This window comes from Eptesicus fuscus, chromosome 17, assembly GCF_027574615.1.
Source record: "Eptesicus fuscus isolate TK198812 chromosome 17, DD_ASM_mEF_20220401, whole genome shotgun sequence".
In the NCBI taxonomy this organism is placed as follows: domain Eukaryota; kingdom Metazoa; phylum Chordata; class Mammalia; order Chiroptera; family Vespertilionidae; genus Eptesicus; species Eptesicus fuscus.
In genome coordinates, this window is record NC_072489.1 from 25,138,458 (window position 1) to 25,162,989 (window position 24,532).

The following is a 24,532-nucleotide window of genomic DNA, read 5'->3' on the forward strand; positions in this document are numbered from 1 at the left end:
AATTAGATTCTGTTAGAATTTTGAGTGTTCTGTTTTTATAGTAATAGCTTTTGTATACCTTTTATTTAAATGAAAATTCATTGTTTTTCTAGAGTTGCATGATTTTTTAAAAGCACAATAATCGCCTTGAAGAGGTAATTGTTAAATAACCAATTTTTATTTAATTAGAATTCTCAAAGTTGAAATCATTTTTGTGAACCACTATTCCTTTTTTCCTACTTCCTCTTAGAACTGTATTTCATTTGATTTTTTATCTTTCAACTGTCTTAATTTACTGGACATTTTTATTTAATATTTAAAAGAAAAGAGTTTGTATAAACTTTTGCCATAAATAGAAATTTTAGTTATTGACCATTTCGTGAAGTAGTGCAGTACTTAATAGCCTAGAGATCTTAGCTTAACATCTGGGCATAGAACTTTATTTGTAAAATAGGTAACTTTTATGCCTAGACTTGGACTTTAAAATTATGGGTAATAATATATTTTTGTGGCTTTCTTAAGATAATGCTTTATTTTCAAAGCAAAAATGTGTTGCTATCTATTAAAAATGAAATATACTACTTCACATTTATACTTTAAATTAGCCTGCCTTTTCTGTCTTTCTTAGGCCAATGGAAGCATTGTTGTGAAGAACTTATGAAAATTGAGATTATGTCACCACGGAAACCACCTTTGTTCTTGACAAAAGAGGCGACCTCAGTCTACCATGATCTGAGTAAGTGGGGATTGTCTTTTCTAAGCTGCAGGCTAACAAAAACAACATTGTCCATATTCAAGCAGCTTATTCTATTGACATTAAAATGCTAAATTTTCAGGGCACAATGAAAATGAATGAAAAAGACTATGATTATAGACTAAAGAACTCATGTTTAATAGATGAATTAATACAAAATTAATGAATACACATTTTTTTGTAGTTTGAATGCTTAACAAACAAAAATGTTAAGGTTTCAAAATGGGATGAAGGTGCACTAAAATAAATGTTAGCTGAGTAGCTGATAAAAATTCTGAAAATGTGAAGTTGCAGATTGTAAAATATAATGTTCAGTAATTTTTTGTATTAAATTTGTTTTAAAATAGTGTTGATAAATGAATGTTAATAAATGGAAGCTTTTGTATCGGGCAAATAAAATTGGTGAAATTTAATACTTTGGAAAATTTAAAATTTTTAGACTCAATAATATTTCATTTTCTCATACTTTGAAGGGTATTATCTTCGTAGGATTGCCTTGGTGAACAGTGTTGTGAATAAGTACAAGTCAAGATTAAATTCTAGTCTTTTTTGTCCCCAATGTCCCTGTACGCACATGTACTTGAAAATGTTAGATTAAAAATGATATTTAAGTTTACACATTTATCTCTGTTCTTTTTTTTTTTAACCAGGGAAAATTTCACCCACCATTCTTATCACCAAAATGGTTTCAGGGCTTCACTCTGTTTCTCTGGGTTTTTGAGTTTGGATTTTTACTCTATTAAAGAGACCTGCTGGTCTAAAGGAAAGACTCCATTGTATTTGTCCCAGTTTACATATCAGTCTTTTATAAAAATGGAATCCACTATTACCTAGAAGTCAGAATAGATTTTAAATCCAGGAAAGTAATTGAAAAAAAAATTCTGATGTAACTCTATTCCTTTGTAAGCTGGACATTACTCATTTACTTAGGAATACATGTATTTATATATGCATATACATATACATGTGTATACATGTGTGCACATGTGTGTGCCGTGCATAGTGCATGATCTCCCATTTGGTTCTGTTGATAATGGTTATTTTTACAAGTAAATGATTTTTTAAAAACCACTTGCTATCCTAATCTGTTTTTGATGGCTATTATAGATAGCATATTGGTTTGGAAAATAACTTACTCAGTTAAAGTATCTGTTTTGAATTTTTCCCATGTATTTTTTTCTTAAAATTGTTACAGGTATTGATTCACCTATAAAACTTGAAAGTGTAACTGACATAATACAAAAAAAAATTGAAGAGACAAATGGAGAGTTCCTTATTGGTCAGCATGAAGAACCCTCACCACCTCCTTGGGCCACACTCTTTGATGGTAACCATCACGTGGTCATCCAGAAAAAGATACTATCTCCTGAAAGCAAGCAGTTACCTGACGGAAAAGGGAAAAAGAGACGGGCTCCCCTTCCTCCTTCTGATAAAGCTCCTTTCAGCTTCAAAACACAGAGCAACACAGAGCAATTGGTTAAGGAAAACGGGGGGAAAACCAGTGTATCTCAGACCTCTTCTTTGGATACCAAATTATCAACCCTAATGCATCCCTTGCAGAAACCAATGGCTGCTCCTCGAAAACTTCTTCCTGCCTGGAAAAACAGTTTCACTGATGGGGAAAGCACAGACTCTAAAACCAGTTTTGAAGCAAAGCCAGTGCCACCTCCAAGGCAGAAATCTATCAAAGACATTTTGGACCCTAGATCCTGGTTGCAGGCTCAAGTATAGAAAATCCTTAATGTATAAAACATTAACAAAATGTGTAACTGTGAGGTTTGATTCAGAAGCGCTGTAGATGGAGTAATATGAAATTATGTAGGTAATTAAGATGGTGGTTTAAATCAATAATGAATAAGCTATTAGGTATAAAATGTTTTATAATGAAGAAATGCACTTCTCTTTTATTCTGATATTGAGAATATAAGTGATTTTCCCCAGCAGAATGCAAGAGGCACTCTCTAGACAATATCCTAATTGTTGGAAGGGTTAATTTATTCCTAAATTAATACCAGGCAGTGAACAAGAACTAGGCAGAAGAAAGCATTAAATTTTCTTTGGGGAGAGACTGTCTAGTAATTTAAAATGGTTAAATATGAACCATATTCTCATTGTGAGAATTTTAATACTAATGGAATTTTTCAAAAGTTTTATTCAAACCACAAATTATAGAATCCACCCAAGGAAATTTCTTCTTAGCATTCTGGAATTCTCATCTAATGGTTCATTGGCTCTCCTCTATTGTTTAACTCACTAGTTAACTCACTGACCTTTTAAATTCCTGGGATAAATTTTGGGATATTAAATTCTTCATCTTTAAAGGGAATTTGTAATGTGCTCCTTGATGAGCCCTGAAATCCTGGAGACATTAACTCTCATAGTGAAGCATATTTATTAGTTTAGAGAAAAGGTAGATGAAATGTTTTTTACTTCCATTTTTCTATGCATGGTGCTAATTTTCATTGTGACATGGGAATTTAGGGAAGTGAGTAGCTGATTAACATCTTAAAATAAATTTAATACTTTTAAAAAGCAGGTGGTCAATTAAAAAATATCAGAAAAGTGGGCCATGATAATAACTTTCAGAATTAATCCCCCTTTTAAAAATTTTAATTAGATTTCCCTCTTCTAGTAAGGGTTGATATCTGCTATTGATATTATTCATTAAAAGTCGTATTCTTATAATAATGACATCGGAATCATTTCCATAGGAGGTAATCTCCATAGCAACCAATCATAGTGACCCAAACAGAATTATGAAATCAAGTGCGGAATAAATAGCAAGAGACTGATTACCTTATAGGAACAAAAAAAAATCCATTTTTTATATTAATACTTCTTATAAACAAGAGCTGAACAGAATCTAATGAGAATTTCCAAATAAAACAGTTTCCATAAGGTGTCAGCAACAGCACTAAAAATCTCAAATCACAGTGAACCCTAAATGTCATTGTAAGAAATAAGAATTAAATTACTGCCCTACGTATAATCCCTAGAGATCGTTTTAAAGCCCATAAGAACTCTATTTGGATCAGCACTACATTATTACAAAGTAAAATGAACACTTGACAAAAATAACATTAATTTAAATGGAGCCTTTCATTATTTTTAGATAGCAAAGTATTTTTCATTTATATAGAATGATATAACTGCCAGGTTACTTTTGTGTTTGCTCAGGATTCTAGTAAGAATTGGGACTCGAGAAAGCAATGATACAAAAGGTCTCTTGTGACTGGCGACATCAGCATAGACCTAGTATTTGATGAGAAGGAAACCCTATATGCTTGTCTGGAATTTAGAGACAATCACATGTATAAACACTTAAGAAGATAGGATTAATTTATTTTTTCTCAGAAGGCTCTTATAAATTTCTGTTGTGATTGCCAATTTAGTAAATAGCATATTAAAAATCTAAAGGATTTTATTATTTAAATTTTTATTTTTTAAACCTCACTGCTGTTTTTAACAGCATTTGTGACTTATTGCCACTAAATTATTGAGCTAGAAGGTACTGTAAGGCAAAATTGTTCCTGAAACTGCTATCTAAAAAGCCTTCTTTATAACAAACCAGTGTTAAAACTTCCAAATTATATTCTTGTCATTTCTCCTCATGCATATTATATCAGGAAGGGTTTAAGTTGTACAGGAAACAGAATTGTTCCCTCAGTGGGTCACTTTGAAGCAAGGCTGAAGCCCTTCTTCCTAGAACCATTTAAGTGAAACCTGACCAAGGCCTACCTCCCCCGCCAAAATCATTCAGGCTGTTTCTAGGGGCCCATTTCACTGTATGTTACAAAGCTGTTCAAATTGGGCTGAAGTCTTCAGCTGCACTTCCTTTGACATTGTTCTCATTAAATGTTAGTTCAGTTCTCCCCAAAGGTGTAATACAAAGTTGGGTCTCTTCTCTCCCTCCTTCCCTCCTCCCTCCCTTCCTCTCACAGCAAAAAAAAAAAAAAAAAAACAGCTCTAAAAATACTGAGTTAAACACTTTGCTAAGGAGTTCATCAAAAGAAGTATTTGTGCCCTCACTGATTTGGCTCAGTGGATAGAGCTTCGCCTTGCTGACCAAAGGATCCTGGGTTTGATTCTGGTCAAGGGCACATACCTTCCTTGCAGGCTCCTCCCGGCCTGGGCCCTGGTCAGGGTGCAACCAATTGATGTGTTTCTCTCAATATTTCTCTCTGTCTCTCTCTCTCTTCTACTCTTTAAAAATCAATGGAAAAATATCCTCGGGTAAGGATTTAAAAAAAGAAGTATTTGTTTCCCCATTTTCTAAACTGAAGGTTTATGACAGAGAAAAATATGCCATATAATAAAAGACATTTCCACCTTTTATGAGATGGCTTTTCACTTATTTGTCTTTTTAATTTGTTTCTTGGTATATGAAGGCTACAAACTTGAAACAAAGGTTAGCTGTCACACTTGATAAAATAATTGGAGCAACAAAATAGATACTTTATGATATGATAATTCTGATCTAAAGATAATATCTTAGAAAATTACATTTACATCTCAAGCTCTGGGATATAAATTACAACAGCATTAAGATAGTATTATTTTTAATTGCTGCAAAGTGAGAACTTTTATGCAAAGGACAAAAAAGACATTTTATTACAAACACAACCTCCTTAGGTAAACAGTTTTTCAAAATGTCAGGCATGCCAACTCTTAGTGGGTTTTATTAAATCTTCCTCAACTGTCTCCAGTGCCCCCTGACTTCTTTTAAATGGATGTACATATACATCAAAAACTAAATCCATTTATTATAAACTAGGAGTCCAGTGCGGGATTCGAAATCGCGCGGTGCTGCCCACCCTCGAGTCGCCGGTCCGGCCCTGCCTCGCTCCCCGGGCCCCACAGCAGCCGCGGCCGCTGCCGGTCCAACCCTGCCTCCCTCTCTGGCCCTTGAAGCAGCCACGGCCGCTGCTGATCAGGCCCTCCCCCAGCACAGGTGCAGAGGCCCCTGCCACCCCACCCCGATGCACGTGCTACCTCCTGTCTGATCGACCTATTATGGTGTCCCAGTTAATTAGCATATTTCTCTCTTTTATATATATATAGAGAGATAGATAGATAGATAGATAGATAGATGCTTTATCTTTACCCTTTAGGGTCCTACAAAATGTATTTTACCTGGTACTATTTTTTTTTTTATTTTAGAGAGAGTAGAAGGAAGGGGGAGAGACAGAGAAACATCATTGTGAAAGAGAGCCATTGATTGGTTACCTCCCGCAGGCGCCCTGACCAGCCTGCAACCTAGGTAATGTGACCTTGACCTGAATTGAAAGTGGACCCTTCAGTCCAAGGGCCAACACTCTGTCCACTGAGCCAAACTGGCTAGGGCTTACCTGGTACTATTTATTAAGAATGGAAGGCCCCTTATTTATAGACATTTCATGTATGATAGGATAAATACTGAGATATTTCTTTAAGCTTATTTCAGCACCTCAGCCACCTATCAAGAAGTTAGTTAATTCAATACAAAGTGAAATTATAGGGCAGTTTGGAACAATTTATGTCAAATGCCATTTGACTATAACCACCTATGTTGCCATGAATGAGGAACAACCTTACCATGTAGAGTGCTATACCATGAACAAAAGGAGAAGGGCGTTGTCAGGAAAAATGTCTGTTCCTGAGGGTCAGAATTTATCAAAACTCATTGCTTTTTAAAGAGTGAATTATTGAACAGTCATTAAACTGATCACCATTTATATCCTAGTAGTTTTCTTCAGTGTTCTATTCATCTTAAACTATAATGCAGATGGAGCTGACTTACATTTCAAAGACAGTTCAGTTTTTAAATGTTTACATGTTTATGTGTAACTGCTTCATTGTTAATAATAGTTGTATGAAAATTGTTTATACTGGATTGTACATAGTCTTAGTTATTAGAAAAGATGTTTGAGTTTTTAAAGGACAAGATTTTTTTTTAATATGGTAAGGTGTGTTATTTTCTGTGACATACTTGTATAATTGACATTGTTTGTATTTCTTATTTTTTAATTAAATGTGGGTCAAGCTTCTGAATAAGAAAGTATTATATCGCGGGATATATATATATTTGGAATACCGAAGACTGGTAAGGAAGCAATGAAGATATTTTCTAACTTTTTTTCATAGGTACCCGCTCTAGGCTAGACTGATAGAAGTAAATAGTGTTGTCAAGTCAGTTTAATTAAACAAAGACATACCCAGTAGCTTGTGCTAATTATTATGAGATTAATATTCACTAGCCTTGGTTGATATAACTAACATTTAATAAAATGTTTGCATGTAATCCCTCTTACAGTGTACTCTTAAAAATCCATTGATGTAACCTTACTAGGTTTACCAGTTAACAATGCGATTTGTCATCGAAGAAAACACGATAATTTCAAGAGAAAAATCAAAAGTGCTTTATTCAAAGTAATGTCCATCACTAGCTACACATTTCCCCCATCTTTCAGGTAATTTGTGGATACCGTCCCAATAGAACTTTGCTTGTTTTGAGGCAAACCATTGAGAGACCCAGTTTTCCACTTCTTCGTATGTTTGAAGTGCTGCTCAGAAAGTTCATGTGCCATCGATCCGAACAAGTGGTAATCTGAAGGAGCAAGGTCTGGTGAATACAGTGGGTGGGTTAATACTTCCCAGGCAAGATCTTTTAATGTGTCTAACTGGTTTTGAAGTGTGTGGTGGTACGTTATCATGAAGCAAAATTACTTTGCCGTGTCTTCTGGCCCATTCTGGTGGTTTCATGATCAAAGTGTGATTCAAATTGATTATTTGTTGTTGGTAGCAATCAGTATTAACGGTTTCACCTGGTTTTAGAAGCTCACCTATTGAAAAAAATCTGCATTATTAACTGGTACACCTAGCAGTTGTAGTGATGGAGAATTTCCCCAGGGCATAAGTCACTGATAAAAAATTAGGGACATGGGATTCTCAGGCACTCTTAGCCACAAGGAGACTCTTTATTTTAATGCACCTCTTTGAGCACTTAATTTACTCCCATGGAGCACCTCAGGGGAGGGGGAGAGAAGTGAACAATCCTGGCTCAATTATGTTACTTAAACATTTTATCACAAACTGTAGTGGAACCAGAAATATTTAAAATTTATTTTTAGAAAAAAACTTCTCTTTCTCTAAGAAGAGAGGCCTGCTAATCAGTGTGCTCAAATAAACAAAGTACCTTAAGATTTAATTAACAAGTTGAACTATTACAGAAATATTAACAAACATTTCTATTTATCTGAATATAGGAAAAATACCAATCAGGCATACTTGATAATTAAAAAATGAGGCAAAATCATTCCAAATCTTGCTGATAATTGTTTAAAATTGCATCTGTTTGCTTTGAGAGCTATGATAATCTCTTTTTTTTATATTTTAACTAGAGGCCCGGTACACGAAATTCATGCATGGGGGGGGCGGTGTCCCTCAGCCCAACCTGCACCCTCTCGTAATCCAGGACCCTGTGGGATCGGGCCTAAACTGGCAGTCGGACATCCCCTTCACAATCCGGAACCCCTGGATCCTAACCGCTCGCCAGCCTGTCTGCCTCATTGCCCCTAACTGCCTCTGCTTGCTAGCCTGATCACCCCCTAACTGGTCCCCTACTGGTCTGGCCGCCCCCTAACTGTCCCCTTGCTAGCCTGGCCACCCCCTAACCACCTCTGCCTTGGTCCCCGCCACCATGGCTTTGTCTGGAAGGATATCCAGAAGATGTCTGGTCTAATTAGCATATTACCCTTTTATTAGTATAGATTGGATTTATTAGGGTGACATTGGTTAACAAAAATATGTAGGTTCCAAGTGTACAATTCTATAATACATCATCTGTATATTGTATTGCCACCCCAAGTCAAGTCTTCTGTCACCATTTATTCCCCCTTTACCCTCTTCTACCTGCCTCCCACCATTTCTCTCTGGTAATCACCATACTGTTGTCTGTATCTGAGTTTATTTTTTCTAAATTCCTTCATCTTTTTCACCTAGCTCCCCAAACCCCTCCCCTCTAACAGCTGTCAATCTGTTTTCTGTCTCTGTGAGTTTGTTATTGTTTTTTTCGTTTATTTTGTTTATTAGACTCCACGTATAAGTGAAATCATTTGGTCCTTGTCATTTTCTAACTGGTTTATTTCACTAAGCATAATACTCTCTAGGTCCATCCATGCTGTTGCAAAGGATAAGACTCCCTTCTTTTTTACAGCCAAATAGTATTCCATGGTGTAAATGTTTGTGCATACACATGCAAATATATATTTACTAGAGGCCCAATGCCCAAAATTCATGCTAGAATAGGCCGTCCTTCCCCCAGCTGCCTGCACTAGCTTCCCTCTGGCACCCGGGACCCAGGCTTCCCTCACAGCCCTGGCTTCATCCGGAAGGTCATCCGGGAGGATGTCCGGGAGGACGTCTGGTCTAATTAGCATATTATGCTTTTATTATTATAGATTTAAAAGAACTCATAGTCCCTGCCCCATTTCATTTTTTTTTTTTTTTTTTGCTTGATGTGAGCATATTGGACTTAGAATGCATAAGAATTTAAGAGATAACTAAAAAAGTGTCCAAATACTTATTATCCCTATATTAGGCACTACTTGAGTTTATAAAATTGAAAATAATACTTATTCTTGAGAAATTCACATTCTAATTGGTGAGATCAACCATATTCCAAAATATTGAGATGAATTACTGCTTGACCTTGCCTCCCATATATCTGTAAAACATTATCATCTACCATCAGTGAACATAAGAAATTAGTTGAAAAACTTAATATATAAGACAACAGTGGGCAATAAAAGTAATAGAACACAATTAAGGTTCTATGAGAGATTAGTGTAGGATATGAGAACTTTTATAAAGCAATTTTTCAACAAGTGCCAGTGGCCTTATATTTTTACTAAATTAATGAGTTAAGCAGTGAAAAAATTATATACTATGAATCTCATGGAATGATGTGAGAACAAGTTATAAAAAGTAAATTTTTCAAATCTAGGTGAAATAAGTGCAATAGAAGTCAATCCAGTAGGTTTCTGGAGGAGTTTAATTTTACAACATTCACCTTAATCAATAAAGAAATTAAAGATTGGAAAAAAACACACATCAATGATGAGTCATTGATCGGCTGCTCCTGCACGCCCCCTAATAGGGATCGAGCCCGCAACCTGCCCTTGACCGGAATCTAACCTGGGACACTTCAGTCCGCTGGCCGATGCTCTATCCACTGAGCCAAACCGGCTAGGGCAAACCAAAAAAAAAAAATTTGAGGAAGATTAGTTGTCATGGAAGTTGTGGAAAGAAATAAATTGGGAAGGGCAGTGAGCCTAATGTTAAGGTAAGAATCAACAAAACATGTTGGTAAAATAAGCAGGTTGACATGGCTGAAGTAAAAGTGGCGATGGCAGAAAGGTAGGATAGGCCAGGACCTTGAATGCCAAAAAAGAAAAGACAAATTAAGTAGGAGTAGTTGACATCAGGACTAGAATTGGGAGTTAGTAGAGTACTCAACTTAGGTGTTGAGGGAAATGGATTCTAGTCCTGGTTATCATTAACTAGCCATGTTGCCTTGGGTAAGATACTTACCTGTTCAACTTCCTGATCAGTAAAACCAATAGAATGGCTGGTGGTGTTTATCTCCAAGGTCCTGAGTTAATGCGCTTAGAGGTGGCAACCAGTGGGGGTGATGTCAATTGAGTGACCCTCTGGCTCTCTCCTAATTCAGCTAGAACAGCTCCAAATTCATCTGTTTTCTGTTTTAACCCCATCAGATAGTATTATAACAATTACCATTCCACCCAGCTAAGGGTCTTCTAAATTCTTAACCCACAGAAACTGATAATAAAATGTTTATTGATTTAACCAGTAAGTTTGGGGCAATTTGTTTCCGTTGCAATAGATAACTTTTAAAAGCATGGAAATATAGGGTATGCCAAGGGCTTGAAATAGTATAGCTGCATTTGGTTGAGAAACGAGGTTGAATAGGCAGGTGGTGTAAGATCATGGGAGGCCTTAAATGTCAGGCTAAAATGTTTGCCTTTTATTTGCTAGCTGAGAAATCTGCAGTATGGGCTTAGTCCATCCAGATCACATTTGACTTAGTCTCTGTTAGTGCAGTAAGGACAGAGTAGTTATAATTAGTATTGGGGAGCATGTTCATCATTAAATTGTCTCTAGAACAAGGAAGAAAGTAGCCTATAAATGCCACAGCTACACAAGAAGTTCATGGAGGGCAGGGGCCAATTGTTTAGTCATGTTTTGTCAACATAAAGGTGCCAAGCTTCCCCTGGCTTTATTTATTTATTTTTTATTTTTTATTTTTTAAATTTAAGTAGAGAAAAAACTTCTCACATGTATCCAGGCCACTAATGTGACACCACTGACTTGATTTTTCTTACCTGCCAGCCTTTTTGCAAGGAGAGGTGGCACATTAAATTGCTTCCACCTGGGACATCTTGGCATGACTGAGTTTATCAAATTCTCTTTCCAGTCAGCAAGAGGGAAGGAAAGGCCTAAAGGGTGTGAAGAGTGAGTGACACAGAGGGGTGAACAGATTGCAGGGAGGAAGCATTCAGGGGCCCAGAGCAAACCTCATTTACATGCATCCACTCCGAAGGCTTTGAATGGAGTTAGTTCATGATTCCTGCTCCACTCTGGGAAATTCAACTGTACTTTTTTATTTTCCAGATTTTTTTTTTTTTGCTTTTGTAATTTGTGATACCCCAAGTGTTTCTTAAACAGTCCATTATGAGAGCAAAACTGCCATAATCCCCAAATCAGTCACTCAAAGTTTCTCTGGGAAATTAGAATAGCATGCCTGGAATACTTCAACACTTTTGCTATATCACGCAGCAACGCATTCCAAGAAATTAAATTCAAGAAAAATTTGTAGATATGATTCCACTGTAGATTGATTTCAATCCAAATCAATTACTAAAATAAAATGCTTGGAGTAGAGAACCGGGTGTTGAACTAAATGTACCAGAAGTCTTATCAACACCAGTGAAAATAATCTGTTGTTTAATTTTCTGCCGTGAGCTTCCTGGGAAGCAGTCGATAACTTGTACTGTTTGTAGGGGAAAACATGCATTTAGCCAACACATTACTTATTCCCCATAGTAGGTAGGACTCTGCCAACTGCCTGGGCACGTGAAGATAGGATGAAGGCTAACCTCTGTTCTCACGAAGATTAGAGATTTGTTGGATTGATTCATGGGGTTTATTTCCAGCGTCAGTTTCTGATCAGTAATCTGCATTGAAATGATAATTGTACAATACTAAGTTTTCATTTTGTTTCAGCAGCAGAACCCCATTTCCAAACAAAATCTTACGTAGGCCTTTGAATACATAACACAGATCCAAGTGGAAGTGCTCTGGAGTGGGGCAGGAGTGAGGAGCACCGGGCCTCCCCTTCCTGCTTCCTCAGTCATCCCACTCCCTAGTGGTCCCAGAACCTTCTCTCCCAGGATGTTAGGGGTTTCCCAGAACAGTTTGCAAGGCACTGGTCTAATACATTGTTTCAGTCCTAGTGAAGTACTGTTAGACATTCAGTTTGGGATGTCTTTTTTTTTTTTTTTATAATCTTGATCTTTTATTTAATTCATTTTATTATTATTTTTTTTTTTAGATGGAGAGAGTAAGGGAGAGGGAGAGAAAGAAACATTGATGTGGGAGAGATAAATGATTGGTTGCCTCCCATTAGCACCTCGACCTGGGATCAAACCCACAACCTGGGTATGTGTCCTGACTGGGAATTGAACCCTCAACCTTTCAGTGTATGGGATGATGCTCCAACCAACTTAGCCACACTGGCCAGGGCTAGCTAACTCTTTTTTACTTTTTTGCAATTAATTGGTATTCTACAACCTTACCTTTTGACTGCTTAGTACTGGATTACTTGGTTGATAAAACTAAACAAAGCTTAGTCCAACAACAAACATACACACACACATGCACTAGAAAGAGAGAGAGACCATATTTTTCAATGAGAAAAAAGAAAACACATTAATTCCAGTACGTGTAGGATTTACATTTTACAGGTTGGTATTATTTTTTAATTAAATAAGACACCCAAATCTTCAATCTGGAGTCTCCCAAAGGCTTAATTCCCCACTAATTAGCCCTCGACTGATCCCTGGGACTATGACTCAAGCAAAGAACATGTTTCCTTACACCACACATCTCCTCTCACAGGCTAATCGCCACATCTCCAATTGTGCCAACACCCATTCCAGTTAAACAGAAAGCATGAAAAGACATTGTGCTCTGTCTGCCCCATCATTGCAAATTCTCCATGTTTGTCCCCTTCAAATTGAGAGGTGTCTCTCTCATCACCCTGTTTCAAGTAAATTGCTCACTTACTGGTCCTTCTTTAGCAAAACTTGACAGAGATATAGAGGAACTTTATTGGAACTTCACACTATCTGAATGCATTAAGTAGAAACTTTAGCTGAATTATAAAACATTTTTTTAATGTAAAAGTAGAAAATAAATGCTTATCCTACCTAATAATAGACAAATATGCAAATTGACTGTACCTTCGCTATGCCCGCGATTGGCCAGGAGGCGCGGGGGGTGGGACTTGGGTGGCCAGGGTGGCCGATTGGGCCGGCGGGACGCTGAGCTCCCATCGCCAGCGGCAGCTTGAGCTCAGCGTCTGTGCCATGGCTGTGCTGCGGCACAGAAGGAGCCTCTGGGGCAGCGAGCTCACGTCCCACCATGGACCATCAAAAGCGGGGGAGCTGGGTGCCTGTCCGCTCAGGCACCAGGCCTTTCAGAAGCCTCCGCCACGCCAGAGGCTTCTGAAAGGCCTGGTGCACTAGCAGACAGGCACCCAGCTCCCCCGTGATCGAAAGCGAAAGTATCTAGGGGACCCTACACGTGCATGATTCAATCATGCACTGGGCCTCTAGTATGTTAAGAATAGGTGAAAGCGATCCCCTAAGGCTGGGGAGTGCTTGGAGTAGAGAAAGGCAAACCCGTGATGGCCCAGCCCCCTCCCTAGTCACATCTTTCTGTCTTCATCCATCCCTGCAACCACACCTCTGTGAGTTCCAGTCCCAGGGGTGTCACCCTCACTAACTCTGCTGAGTCCCAGACCCTGTAAAATGGTAATAATAGGACCTTCTTAAGAGGGTCATTGCAAGGATTTAATAAGAGACTAGATATAAAGCTATCAGTAAAGTTCCAAGAAAACAGTGTGTCCATAGTGTTAGCTACTAAGGAAGGCCATTATTGTCACCAACCCCCGAGATTGTTTTAAGCACAAGAAACATTGTTAGGAGACAACCCAACTTAGGTGGTAGCAAGTTGAGCTCGTGGTCACGTGTAACTGTACCATGAATTCTGCTCATAGATTTACTTGGACTCTTCTTAAGGGACCAAATTAAGAACTCCTCCTTTGATGTCTCACCAGAAACACAGACAATGTCTTTGTGAGAGGCATTTTTTCATTCACCTCTGGAGGAACTGATGCAATTACATACTCATTACCTTGGGATTCAGTGCCTATGTGCCAGTCAGCTCAGAGGCTGCCAATCAAAGAGGTCTTATTTATGATAAATTATAGATGAGAGGAGTGGCAAGTTATCATAAGATGAAACAAGAGTTGTCTGAAGTTGGCTCTGAAATCAGAAATGTGGGTGGCAAATTAATTAGAGCAGGAAGGCAAACGCAATGGGAAGATTTTAACAAGATTTCCAGGGATTTGGGAATGGTGATGGGTGGGGGGTGTGGGGGGTGCAGGCTGGACTGATCATTGACCAATTAGTAGTTTACCTATTAAATTTGACAGACATATGACCAGTGAAATTTTCTAATGAGTTTCAGTCAAGACAAATATCTGATAAAAGCTGTATTTTTATTCTCTCTTCAGTAGTGAACAAGGCCTGTTTGTTTTCTCTACTCATCTCTGGCTTGAGATCATTGTTAAATAATTTTAAAATATAAATAGAATATTAGCATCGTGGGTGTATTTGGTTGCTGAGAAATCTTTCTTTAAAGAAAATCTAACTTTGCAATTGCTGTATTTACTTTATGGTCCTTTGGCGAGGAAGGAACCTCAAAGGCATTCTATTCCCACCTCCTTCCAGAGGCCAAAGCCACTTCCCCAATTCATGAGAGCCATGAATGTCCAGCCTCTGTTTGATATAATTTTTGCTTGGGTGTTTTTTTCTATTTTTAGGTTGTTTGTTTTTAGAACATTCAGTCTGATTTCTTGTAACTTCAAGTTCTCAGAAAGGTCTTCTTACATACTGAGGCAGCTCATCTTTCCTGAAACTTGCAACTTTTTCCACTGACTGCCCTTTGTGATTCTGATTGGTGGTGACTTTGTAGTTTTCTCCCCAACCTTTGGGGAACTAAAGGTGAATTTTTTCAAAATAATAGCAATCAACTACACAATCTCCCAGAGTGGATACTGTCAGTAACCTCCAAATTCCTCTTCATAAGAACAGTTGTGCAGAATTTAAAATACAATGTGGCATTTGTCTGGCAGAATATAAGCTCCATGAGGGAAAAGACATGTGTTTTCTCTTCGAATTCTTAGCACCTAATCCTGTACCCAACACATAATCATGGCCTTACAAGAGTACTTACGAGGCATTGAATGAATGTTTCGGAGTGCTGTCGTGTATTATTTCTAGTCAGATTTACCAAGAACTTTCTTTTAAAGATGTCTGCTACTTAGACAGTCACTTCATTGTTCGTTAGTACATGACTTTGGTAAGCATATCTCCTGTGAAGAGAAATATTATAACAAACTGTTATGGCATTTAACACTGTTATTTCAGTTACTTAACTAATCCACCCACTGATAGAGTGAACTTTGAATTAAATGCTTTGAAGAATAAAGTCAAGTAAATCTTGATAAAAATCAAAGGCTAGGGAAACCTTGTTTGACAGAAGGCATGAAAAAAATGCTCAAATGAATATTGCTGGGGGAGAAACTCTCATTCTACAACAGACCAGTGAAGAGTAATAGTTCAAGAGTATCAAAATTCCTATGTGATCAAAAGGCAGAGACAGCTTTTTACTATCTTTTGATATTCCAGGACTCATAATATCCTGCCTACATAAGCACCTGTCTTTGTGGTAGCTCAAAGTATTTGAACACCTTATCTCATCCAACCTCAAGTTTCCTGTGAGGTAGGTAAGCGTTGAGAGCTCTTGGTACTGTTTTCAAGATGAGGCAAGTGAATTAGAGAGGCTGTTTACACACTCCAAATTTCACAGAAGCCTCAGGAGGAAGTGAGGGTAAGAATGAGCGTTAATTCCCAGTTGTAGAAATCAGTGTCAGAGCTTGAAAGAATATTGTCAATACCCTGGTCCAATGTGCGGTTTCCTCATAAGACTTATTTGTGGTGATTTTATTCATTTCCCCAACCACACACATTTTATGTAATATTTTTAGTAATGAAAGTAATACAGGACTATTACCATGTCCTTTATATCCTAGCTCTGTCCACTGAGAAGGCCTGATATAATGACATGCCAGTAGCAACAAGTGTACCCAGTGCTCAGATCTTGATTCTCAATACTATTCTCCACTAAAAGGAACCAAAACTCTTTGTAGAAATGGCTGATTCTATTTCTGAGATAGAGACAGCACAAGATGAATCTGGAACATGTTGTTGCAACAGAAAAGTAAAGAAGTACTTTCAAATAGCCAACGCTGGAACAACTTGAGCAACAAAATGAAGTAGTGTTGGACTATAACACAAAGTCTAAAATAACTATTCATGAAGCCATAAAAATAATTGAATAAATAAAGAACAAGGAAGAAGAATTCCCATATATCTTTTTATATCTATCCTATCTAATAATAGACAAATATGCAAATTGACCATACCTCTGACACACCCACAAGCCACGCCCACCATCCAATCAGAGCGAGTATGCAAATTAACCCAAACCAAGATGGCTACAGCCACAGAGAGCAAGGTTTCCTAGGTAACAGAGGAAGCCAAGCTTTCCACCTGCCCTTGCCAGGCCTAAGCCTCCACTCAAGCTACAAAGTTTCAAATATAGTAAACAAATTCAAACAAATGGCAGCAGAATGGAGCTTGAGAGAGCAGGCCAGGGTTGCCGCCAGCAACAGGGGAAGCAAAGCTTTCCGCACACCCTGGCTGGGCCCACCCGCTTAAGGCAACAAAGTTTCAATTATAACCCCGACACAAAAGGCTGCCGGCCTCGGAGGGAGCCCCTGGCTTGGCTCCGCTCCAGGCTACAAAGTTTCAATTGTAGAAGGAAAATAAATTCCAGATACCAGGGCCTCTGCTTGGGTTGCCAGGGGGCGTGGCCGGCCTGCAAACCACCACAGGCCCCTCGCTCAGGCCGCCCCATGCCCCAAGGGAACCCCCACCTGATCTGGGACGCCCTTCAGGGCAAACCAGCTGGCCCCCACCCCTGTACCAGGCCTCCATCCTATCTAATAATAGAGTAATATGCAGATTGATCATCACTGCAACACACAATATGTCTGCCCCTATGTGGTAAAGTTCCTGCCCCCATGTGGACATAAGATGGCCACCACAAGATGGCCAGCAGGAGAGGGTAGTTGGGAGGCACCTGGCCTGCAAGGGAGGGCAGTTGGAGGTGATTTGTTACACAGCAATAAATAACCGGAACAGCCACTTGCAAAAACAGGCTCTTTTCAGCTCTCCTGATGCCTCTCTTTCTTCCTCCAACTCCAACTCAAGGTCTCCTTCAACCTGTTTGACCCATCCTGACCCACACGCAGAGATGGATACACACCTGAGCTGAGTGGAGATGAAAATAAAGCACAAGCCCAGCTCCAGTCATAAAGAAGGTAAAGGTAACAAAAGAGAAAAAATGAGTATTTCAAATTAAATGATAGTGCACATGTGAAAGTCTTCTCCACTTCTGAAAGGATGTATGCTCCTAATAACATGTTGGCTGATTTCTATTCACTGATGAGAATCTTCTTCAAAAAATTTTGAAGGCAGTTATGGGTGACCAGGCCGGCAGAGGAGGGAAGTTGGGAGCAAACAGGCTGGCAGGCAGAAGCGGTTAGGGGCAATCAGGAAGGCAGGCGGGCAAGCAGTTGGGAGCCAGCAGTCCTGGATTGTGAGAGGGATGTCCAACTGCCGTTTAGGCCCAATCCCGGTGTCCGACTGCCCGTTTAGGCCCGATCCCACGGGATCGGGCCTAAACGGGCAGTCAGACATCCCTCAAGGGGTCCCATATTGGAGAGGGTATAGGCTGGGCTGAGGGACAACCCCCCTCCGTGCACGAATTTCATGCACCGGGCCTCTAGTACTAATAATAAAAGAATATGCAAATTGTCCGGGATGCCGTCACATAATGACCAATCAGGGTGGGGGTGGGGCTGTGGCAGAGAGCTCTCAGCACGCCTGCGCCAGGGGTGCGAAGGGTGCGGAGAGGAAGGGAGAGCAGATAGGCAGTTAAGGGGATCAGGCCAGGAGGGGAGAGCAGATAGGCAGTTAGGGGGATTAGGCAGGCAGGCAGGTGAGTGGTTAGGAACCAGTGGTTCCGGATTGCGAGAGGGATCCCAGATTGGAGAAGGTACAGGCCATGCTGAGGAACCCCCACCCCTGTACATGAATTTCATGCACCGGGCCTCTAGTATGATATATAAAAAGATACCTATATCTGTATATCTATACCTATATCTATATCTATATCTATATCTATATCTATATCTATATCATCTATATCTATATCTATCTATATATCAACTCCCCTTTCCTTAAACCAGGGCTACACATAGTGACTGCCTTCCAAAGGGTACAGTATGAAAAGGAGGGAAAAAAGAATAACATGACCATGTGAGAACTGTCAAGCCCAACCTCAGCTGGTTAGTTATTAGTTGGTCCCTGTGTGCCTTGACACACCTCAACCACTGAGTTTTTGTTTGAGCAGTTTCTTACTTTCTGGTACAACAAAATTCTCCAGGCTCATCTATGTATTTTCTGCCCGAATCCTAGAATCAGCCAGTTTTCCACAAAGCTCTGGTTCCCTTTACTGGAGAATGGTGTTAGAAACCAAGATCACTATGCGCACAGTTACTGAGGCATCCTTGCTCCCAGCTCTCTCTGCTGACAGACCCAGAAAAGAGATGTGTATATACTAACACATATATATTTCCATATCCATCAATATTTCTGTTTGTAAGCATGTATTTATATTAAGCTAAACATGAGTTTAAACTAATTTCCCAACTCTAAAGCATTACTACATACATACATCAGTCTAGCCACCTCCCCTTGATTATCTTGAATAGTGAAAAACTCGGCTTCCACCACCACCATCCACTGACTTAATTGTTCATTTCCATTGAACATGTACAGTGATGACACTCTTTTTAATTTTAGTCACTTAAGTGGATTAGTAATAGTCTCTCTTATTGAGATTTCAATTTCCACTTTCTTGATAATTAAAGCTATTGAATATCTTATTATGTGCTTACTTGCCATCAGTATACCTTCTTTGGTCATGTGTCTGTTCAAATCCTTTGCTCCGTCAAAAATTGGATTGTTTGTTTTCCTATTATGTTTTGAAAGTTCTTTTTATATTTTGGGTACAAGTTCTTCATCAGATATATAGTTTGAAAGTATTTTCTCTCAGGCTGTGGCTTGTCTATTCATCCTCTGAACGGCGATTTTATTGTTGATGCAGTTGAATTTATCAATTTTTTTAACTTCATGGGTCATATTTTTGCTGCCATATCTAAGTCTTTGCCTAACTCAGAGTCACTGAATTTTCTTCTATGTTTTATTCTAAAAGTTTTGGATTTTACATTTGGTCTGTGATCCATTTTATAGTTTATGTTTGTATATGGTGTGATACATCAATCAAAATTTATTTTTTCTATGTGAATATCCAATTATTTCAGCAGCATTCATTGAAATACTACTCTCTCTTCACTGAATTGCCTTTGTACTTTGTAGATAATCAGTAAGTCAGTTTTTAACTTAGACAGTCTATATTTTGTCCCATTGATCTATTTTTCTGTCTTTACACCAATGTCACACTGTCATGATTATTCCAGCTTTATAATAAGTCTTGAACACAGGTTGTTAGTCCTACAACTTTATTCCTTTTCAAAGTTGTTTTGACTATTTGAGAGACTTTGCATTTCTATACAAATTTTAGAATCGACTTGTCAATTTCTATAAAATTCCCATTGGTATTTTGAGTGGGATTACATTTTATCTATAGATTAATTTGGGGCTTCAAAGAATGACTTGGAAGTATTTCATCCTCTTCAGCTTTCTGGAAGAACTTGCATAAAATTTGTATTATATCTTCCTTAATTGTTTTGTAAATTGACCAATAAAGTCATCTGGGCCTGGATTTTTCTTTTTTAACAGTTTCTCTGAAATATTTGTTTGTTTATTGTGTTTTTTAAAATCTTTATTCCCCCCTTTTCCCCCCTTTAATCCCCTCCACCCCAGGCCTACTGCACTATTATCTGTCTCCATGGTTATGCATATATGCATATAAGTTCTTTGGTGAATCTCTTCCCAATCCCTTTCCCCCTTCCCTGTATGATACTTCAGTCTATTGATCCAGAGACATGGAAGCATGGAAACATTTATTTCCTTTAATAGATATAGGTCTATTCAGGTGCTCTATTTCCTCTTGAGAGAGCTTTCCTGGTTTGTAGCTTTCAAAGAATTTATTAATTTCACCTAGGTTTTAAATTTTTGACATAATATTGTTTGTAATATTCCTTTATTATCTTTTTTAATGTCTGTAGACTCTGTGGTGGTGTCACCTTTCTCGTTCCTGATATTGATCATTTGTTTCTTCCTTAGTTTTTCCTGATCAGTCTGGCTCGATACTTATTAATTTTATTGATCTCAAAAAAATTAGCTTTTATTTTAGTGATTTTTTTTATTGCTTCTTTGTTTTCAAGATCATTGATTTCCACTAAATTCACTATTATTTTCCTTCTGCTTACTTTGGGTTTATTTGCTCTACATTCTAGTTTCTTAAGGTGGAAACTTACATCATTATTTTGAGACTGTGCATGCTTAGTGCATGCTTCCCCTCTAAGTGTGGTGTCAGCAGCAGCTGTTTTCATTTCATTCAGCTCAAATGACTTTTAAATTTCCCTTTTTCTTCCTCCTTGGATCATAGTTATTAAGAAGAGTGTTACTTAATCTCTAAATATTTGGAGGTTTTCCTACAGATCTTTCTGGTATTGATTTCTAATTCAATATCACTGTGTCAGAGCACATACTTTATATGGCTTGAATTCTTTTAAATGTGTTGAGGTTTGTTTTATGGCTCAGAACATCTCTCTTGGTAAGTGTTCCATGTGTGTTCACTTGGAAAGAATGTCTATTCTGCTGTCATTGAGTGGATTGTTCTATAAATGTCAATAAGGCCAGGTGGTTAGTTGTGCTGTTCAAGTCTTCCGTATATGTACCAATTTTTAACCTACATGTTTAATCAGTTTTTGAGAGGGAGATATTGAAATCCCTAATGTGATTGTGGATTTATTTATTTCTCCTTGCAGTTTTATCAGTGTTTACTCATGTGTTTTGAAAATCTGTTATTAGTTTCATAAAAGTAGAATTTTCATGTCTTTCTGATGAACCGACCCCTTTATCTTTGTGAAATGACCTTCTTACTGCCTGTCACTATCTTTGCTCTGAAATCAGCTTCATCTGATATTAATATAGTCACTGTAGCTTTTTATTAATGTTAACTTGGTACATCTCTTTTCAGCCTTTTACATCATTTTACATTAACCCTATTTGGTCTTTATATTTGAAGCAAGTTTCTTGTAGGTATTATATAATTAAAGTCTTGCTTTTTAATCTAACCTGACAATCTCTGCTTTTTAATTGGGCTGTTTATTCAGATTATATACATTTAATGTGATTATCAATATGATAAAGTTTAAGACTATTATCTTGCTATTTGTTTTCTATTTATTCCATCATCAGTTTATTGTCCCCTCTTCCTTTCTTGCCTTCTTTTAGGTTAACTGAGAATTATTATTATTACATTTTATTACCTTTGTTGGCTTATTAGCAATAACTCTTGTTGTTTTAATGGTTCTTTTAGAGTGTATAAGAAATACTACCTTGTTAGATAAGCAATGGGGTTTCTCTGCTATCTCACTGCTGCCTACCTCTTAAAAATTTTATACAAATAACATTTTTTAATATTTGCCATATGCCAGGTACTGTTTAGCACTTTAAATACATTAGCTCATGTACTACAACAAAAACACTAGGGTATGGGCTATTGCTTCCATTTTACACATGTGAAAACAGGCCCAAGAGGTCCAGCGACACCTGCTTAAGGTTACACAGCCAGAAAGTTGTCGAGCCTGGGTTAAATCACTTTTCCTTTAGCCCTGAATCTCTGAGTCTTGGTATATTCACAGTGGTGATCTCAAATCAATACTGCACGTGGTAACTGCCTCCTTTGAAATTTAGTTTTGTGTTATAGTTTTTATTGTTATTATTTTAACTCACCAACCTTTTGTGGTAGCTTAAGCATTAAGACTTTCCTTGCATTTTTAATGTTATGTGATTTGGAAAATTGCATACCACATGGCTCCGCGCGTGGCCTTCTCAGTTCCTGCAAAGTAACCCATCAAACAGAAACCACAGCACTCACTGTTTTGAAATTCTCCCCAGGACTGATTACTGAAAAGTTACAATTTAATAATTTTTAAAATGTGATATTTTTCTATGGAATATGGATATATTTTTTACTCCTTCTTCTTAAATTTTATATTATTATTTAAAGTATTACAAATAGTAGTACATATGTCTCCTTTTTTTCCCCATTGACCTTCCCCCGGCCTCCCTGGATATACATTTTTTGTTGTTGTTACCAAGAGGTAATTATACCAAAAGAATAAAATTTGCTTGCTCAGTGATTTCAGCTATTATGAATGCATGCTTAGCAAGTGGGTGTATAACAGTGGTTATTTAAGTGTGGTCCATAGATCCTTGGCAGTGATGGTGGAGGGGGTGTATGATATCTCTGGGCCTTTTCAGCAATATGATACAGTAAAACTGTTTTCACAATAACACTAAAAAGATAATTTGCCTTCACTATGTTGACATTTTCACTAATCCTATATAATAAAAGGCTAATATGCAAATTGTCCCCTCAACCAGGAGTTCGACCAGCAGGCAGGCCGGCCAACTGCCCATGTCCCCTCCCCCTCGCCAGGCTGGCTGAACCCCACCCGTGCACAAATTCATGCACTGGGCCTCTAATACACACACACACACACACACACACACACACACACACACACACACACATATCTACACTAATAAAAGAGAAAGATGCAAATTGACCATACCTCCACAACGTCCACCAGCCTATCAGGAGGGAATATGCAAATTAAAAGGACAAAGATGGCAGCCCCCCAGCCGTTCCAGGTGCAGAGCAGCCGGGTGGGGCAGGACGCCTGCTATGAGAGTGAGGGCGGGGGGGGGGGAGGGGGGGGGGCGAAGGGATCTACAGGAGTAGCACTCTAGCCGCGGCAATGACAAAGACAGCAGACTCCAGCCTGAGTCTGCAGCGAAGATGACAGACTCTGGCCAGAGTCTGCAGTGAAGACAAAGATGGCAGACTCTCGCCAGAGTCTGCAGCAAAGACGAAGATGGCAGACTCCAGCCAGAGTCTGCAGCGAAGATGGCAGACTCTGGCCAGAGTCTGCAGCAAAGACAAAGATGGCAGACTCCAGCCAGAGTCTGCAGCAAAGGTGGCAGACTCTGGCTGGAGCGAAGGCTGAAGGTGGCGGCCAGAGTGAAGGCCTGGGTCCTGGGTGCCAGAGGAAAACCGGTGCTGGTAGCCAGGGGAAGGAAGGCCTATTGCACAAATCTTTGTGCAACAGGCCTCTAGTGGTATATAAGGAATAATGAATATAACTGCTGTCATCTTAGCAGGAACATGAGGTTATACTAGTAGTCACTATAGTATTCTTAACTGTCACATAGAAGGAAAACAAGTTTTGTGTAATGTCCTGATGGATCAGTTAAGAATTATTAATTTTACTAAATATTGACCCTTGATTACATGTATTTCTAATATTCTGTCTGATGAAATAAGAAGTATGTATAAAGCACTTTGAGTGGTGGGCACACGGTGCAATATACAGATCTTGTAACATAGAAACCCACACCTGAAACCTATATTATCATGTTGACTAATGTCACCCCAATAAATAATAAATAAATAAATAAATACAATACAATAGTAAAAAAAATAAATAAAAAGCACCGCATATGAAAGCATGATGGTTGTCTCCAGAAAAAGCACTTGCGGTTGCTTGAGTTGTGAGCTCAACTAGCCTCTGGGTTTGTTTTTTTGTGGTTGTTTTTTGTTTAAACGTTTTTACTTAAAAGAACAACTCGTTACTTAGACAAATGATGGTTATTTAGACTTGGTTATTTGTCAGACATTTTCTCAAGAATGAATGAAATCAGCCTGTCATTACAAGTCATGTAGTTGACAGTATTTGTTGCCAAAGCTAAAATTTAAGCTTTCAAGTAAAAATTAGATTTTGGAAAACACCATAAATGTGACAGCTTCCCAATACTTAAAAACTTTCCTGATGAGGTTGGTATTGATATGAGAAAATGTGATTTTATGTATATTGTATATTGTATAATGAAATGCATCAACATTTAGAAAATGTGCATAATTCAGTCAACCAACATTTTCCAAATGACCACGATCACCTGGGTAAAAGTGCACGATAAACCAATGAATACTTTTGTAACAGAGAACAAAATGTTCATTGCTCTGATTTCAGATACTAGATTGCAACTATCTCTTATCAGGTTTTGG

General features: G+C 38.3%; 1 protein-coding gene across 1 annotated transcript in view; it reads left to right on the forward strand.

Moving 5' to 3' along the window:
* Positions 1 to 2,611, forward strand: part of RTKN2 (rhotekin 2) — a 64,858-nt gene extending 62,247 nt beyond the window's left edge. Inside the window, exons 11-12 of the mRNA XM_054729010.1 lie at positions 608 to 715; positions 1,929 to 2,611. Coding sequence (XP_054584985.1) covers positions 608 to 715; positions 1,929 to 2,464 — 644 coding nt within the window. The 3' untranslated portion in view covers positions 2,465 to 2,611. The remainder of the gene's footprint in view (positions 1 to 607; positions 716 to 1,928) is intronic.
* The last annotated feature ends 21,921 nt before the right edge of the window (positions 2,612 to 24,532 follow it).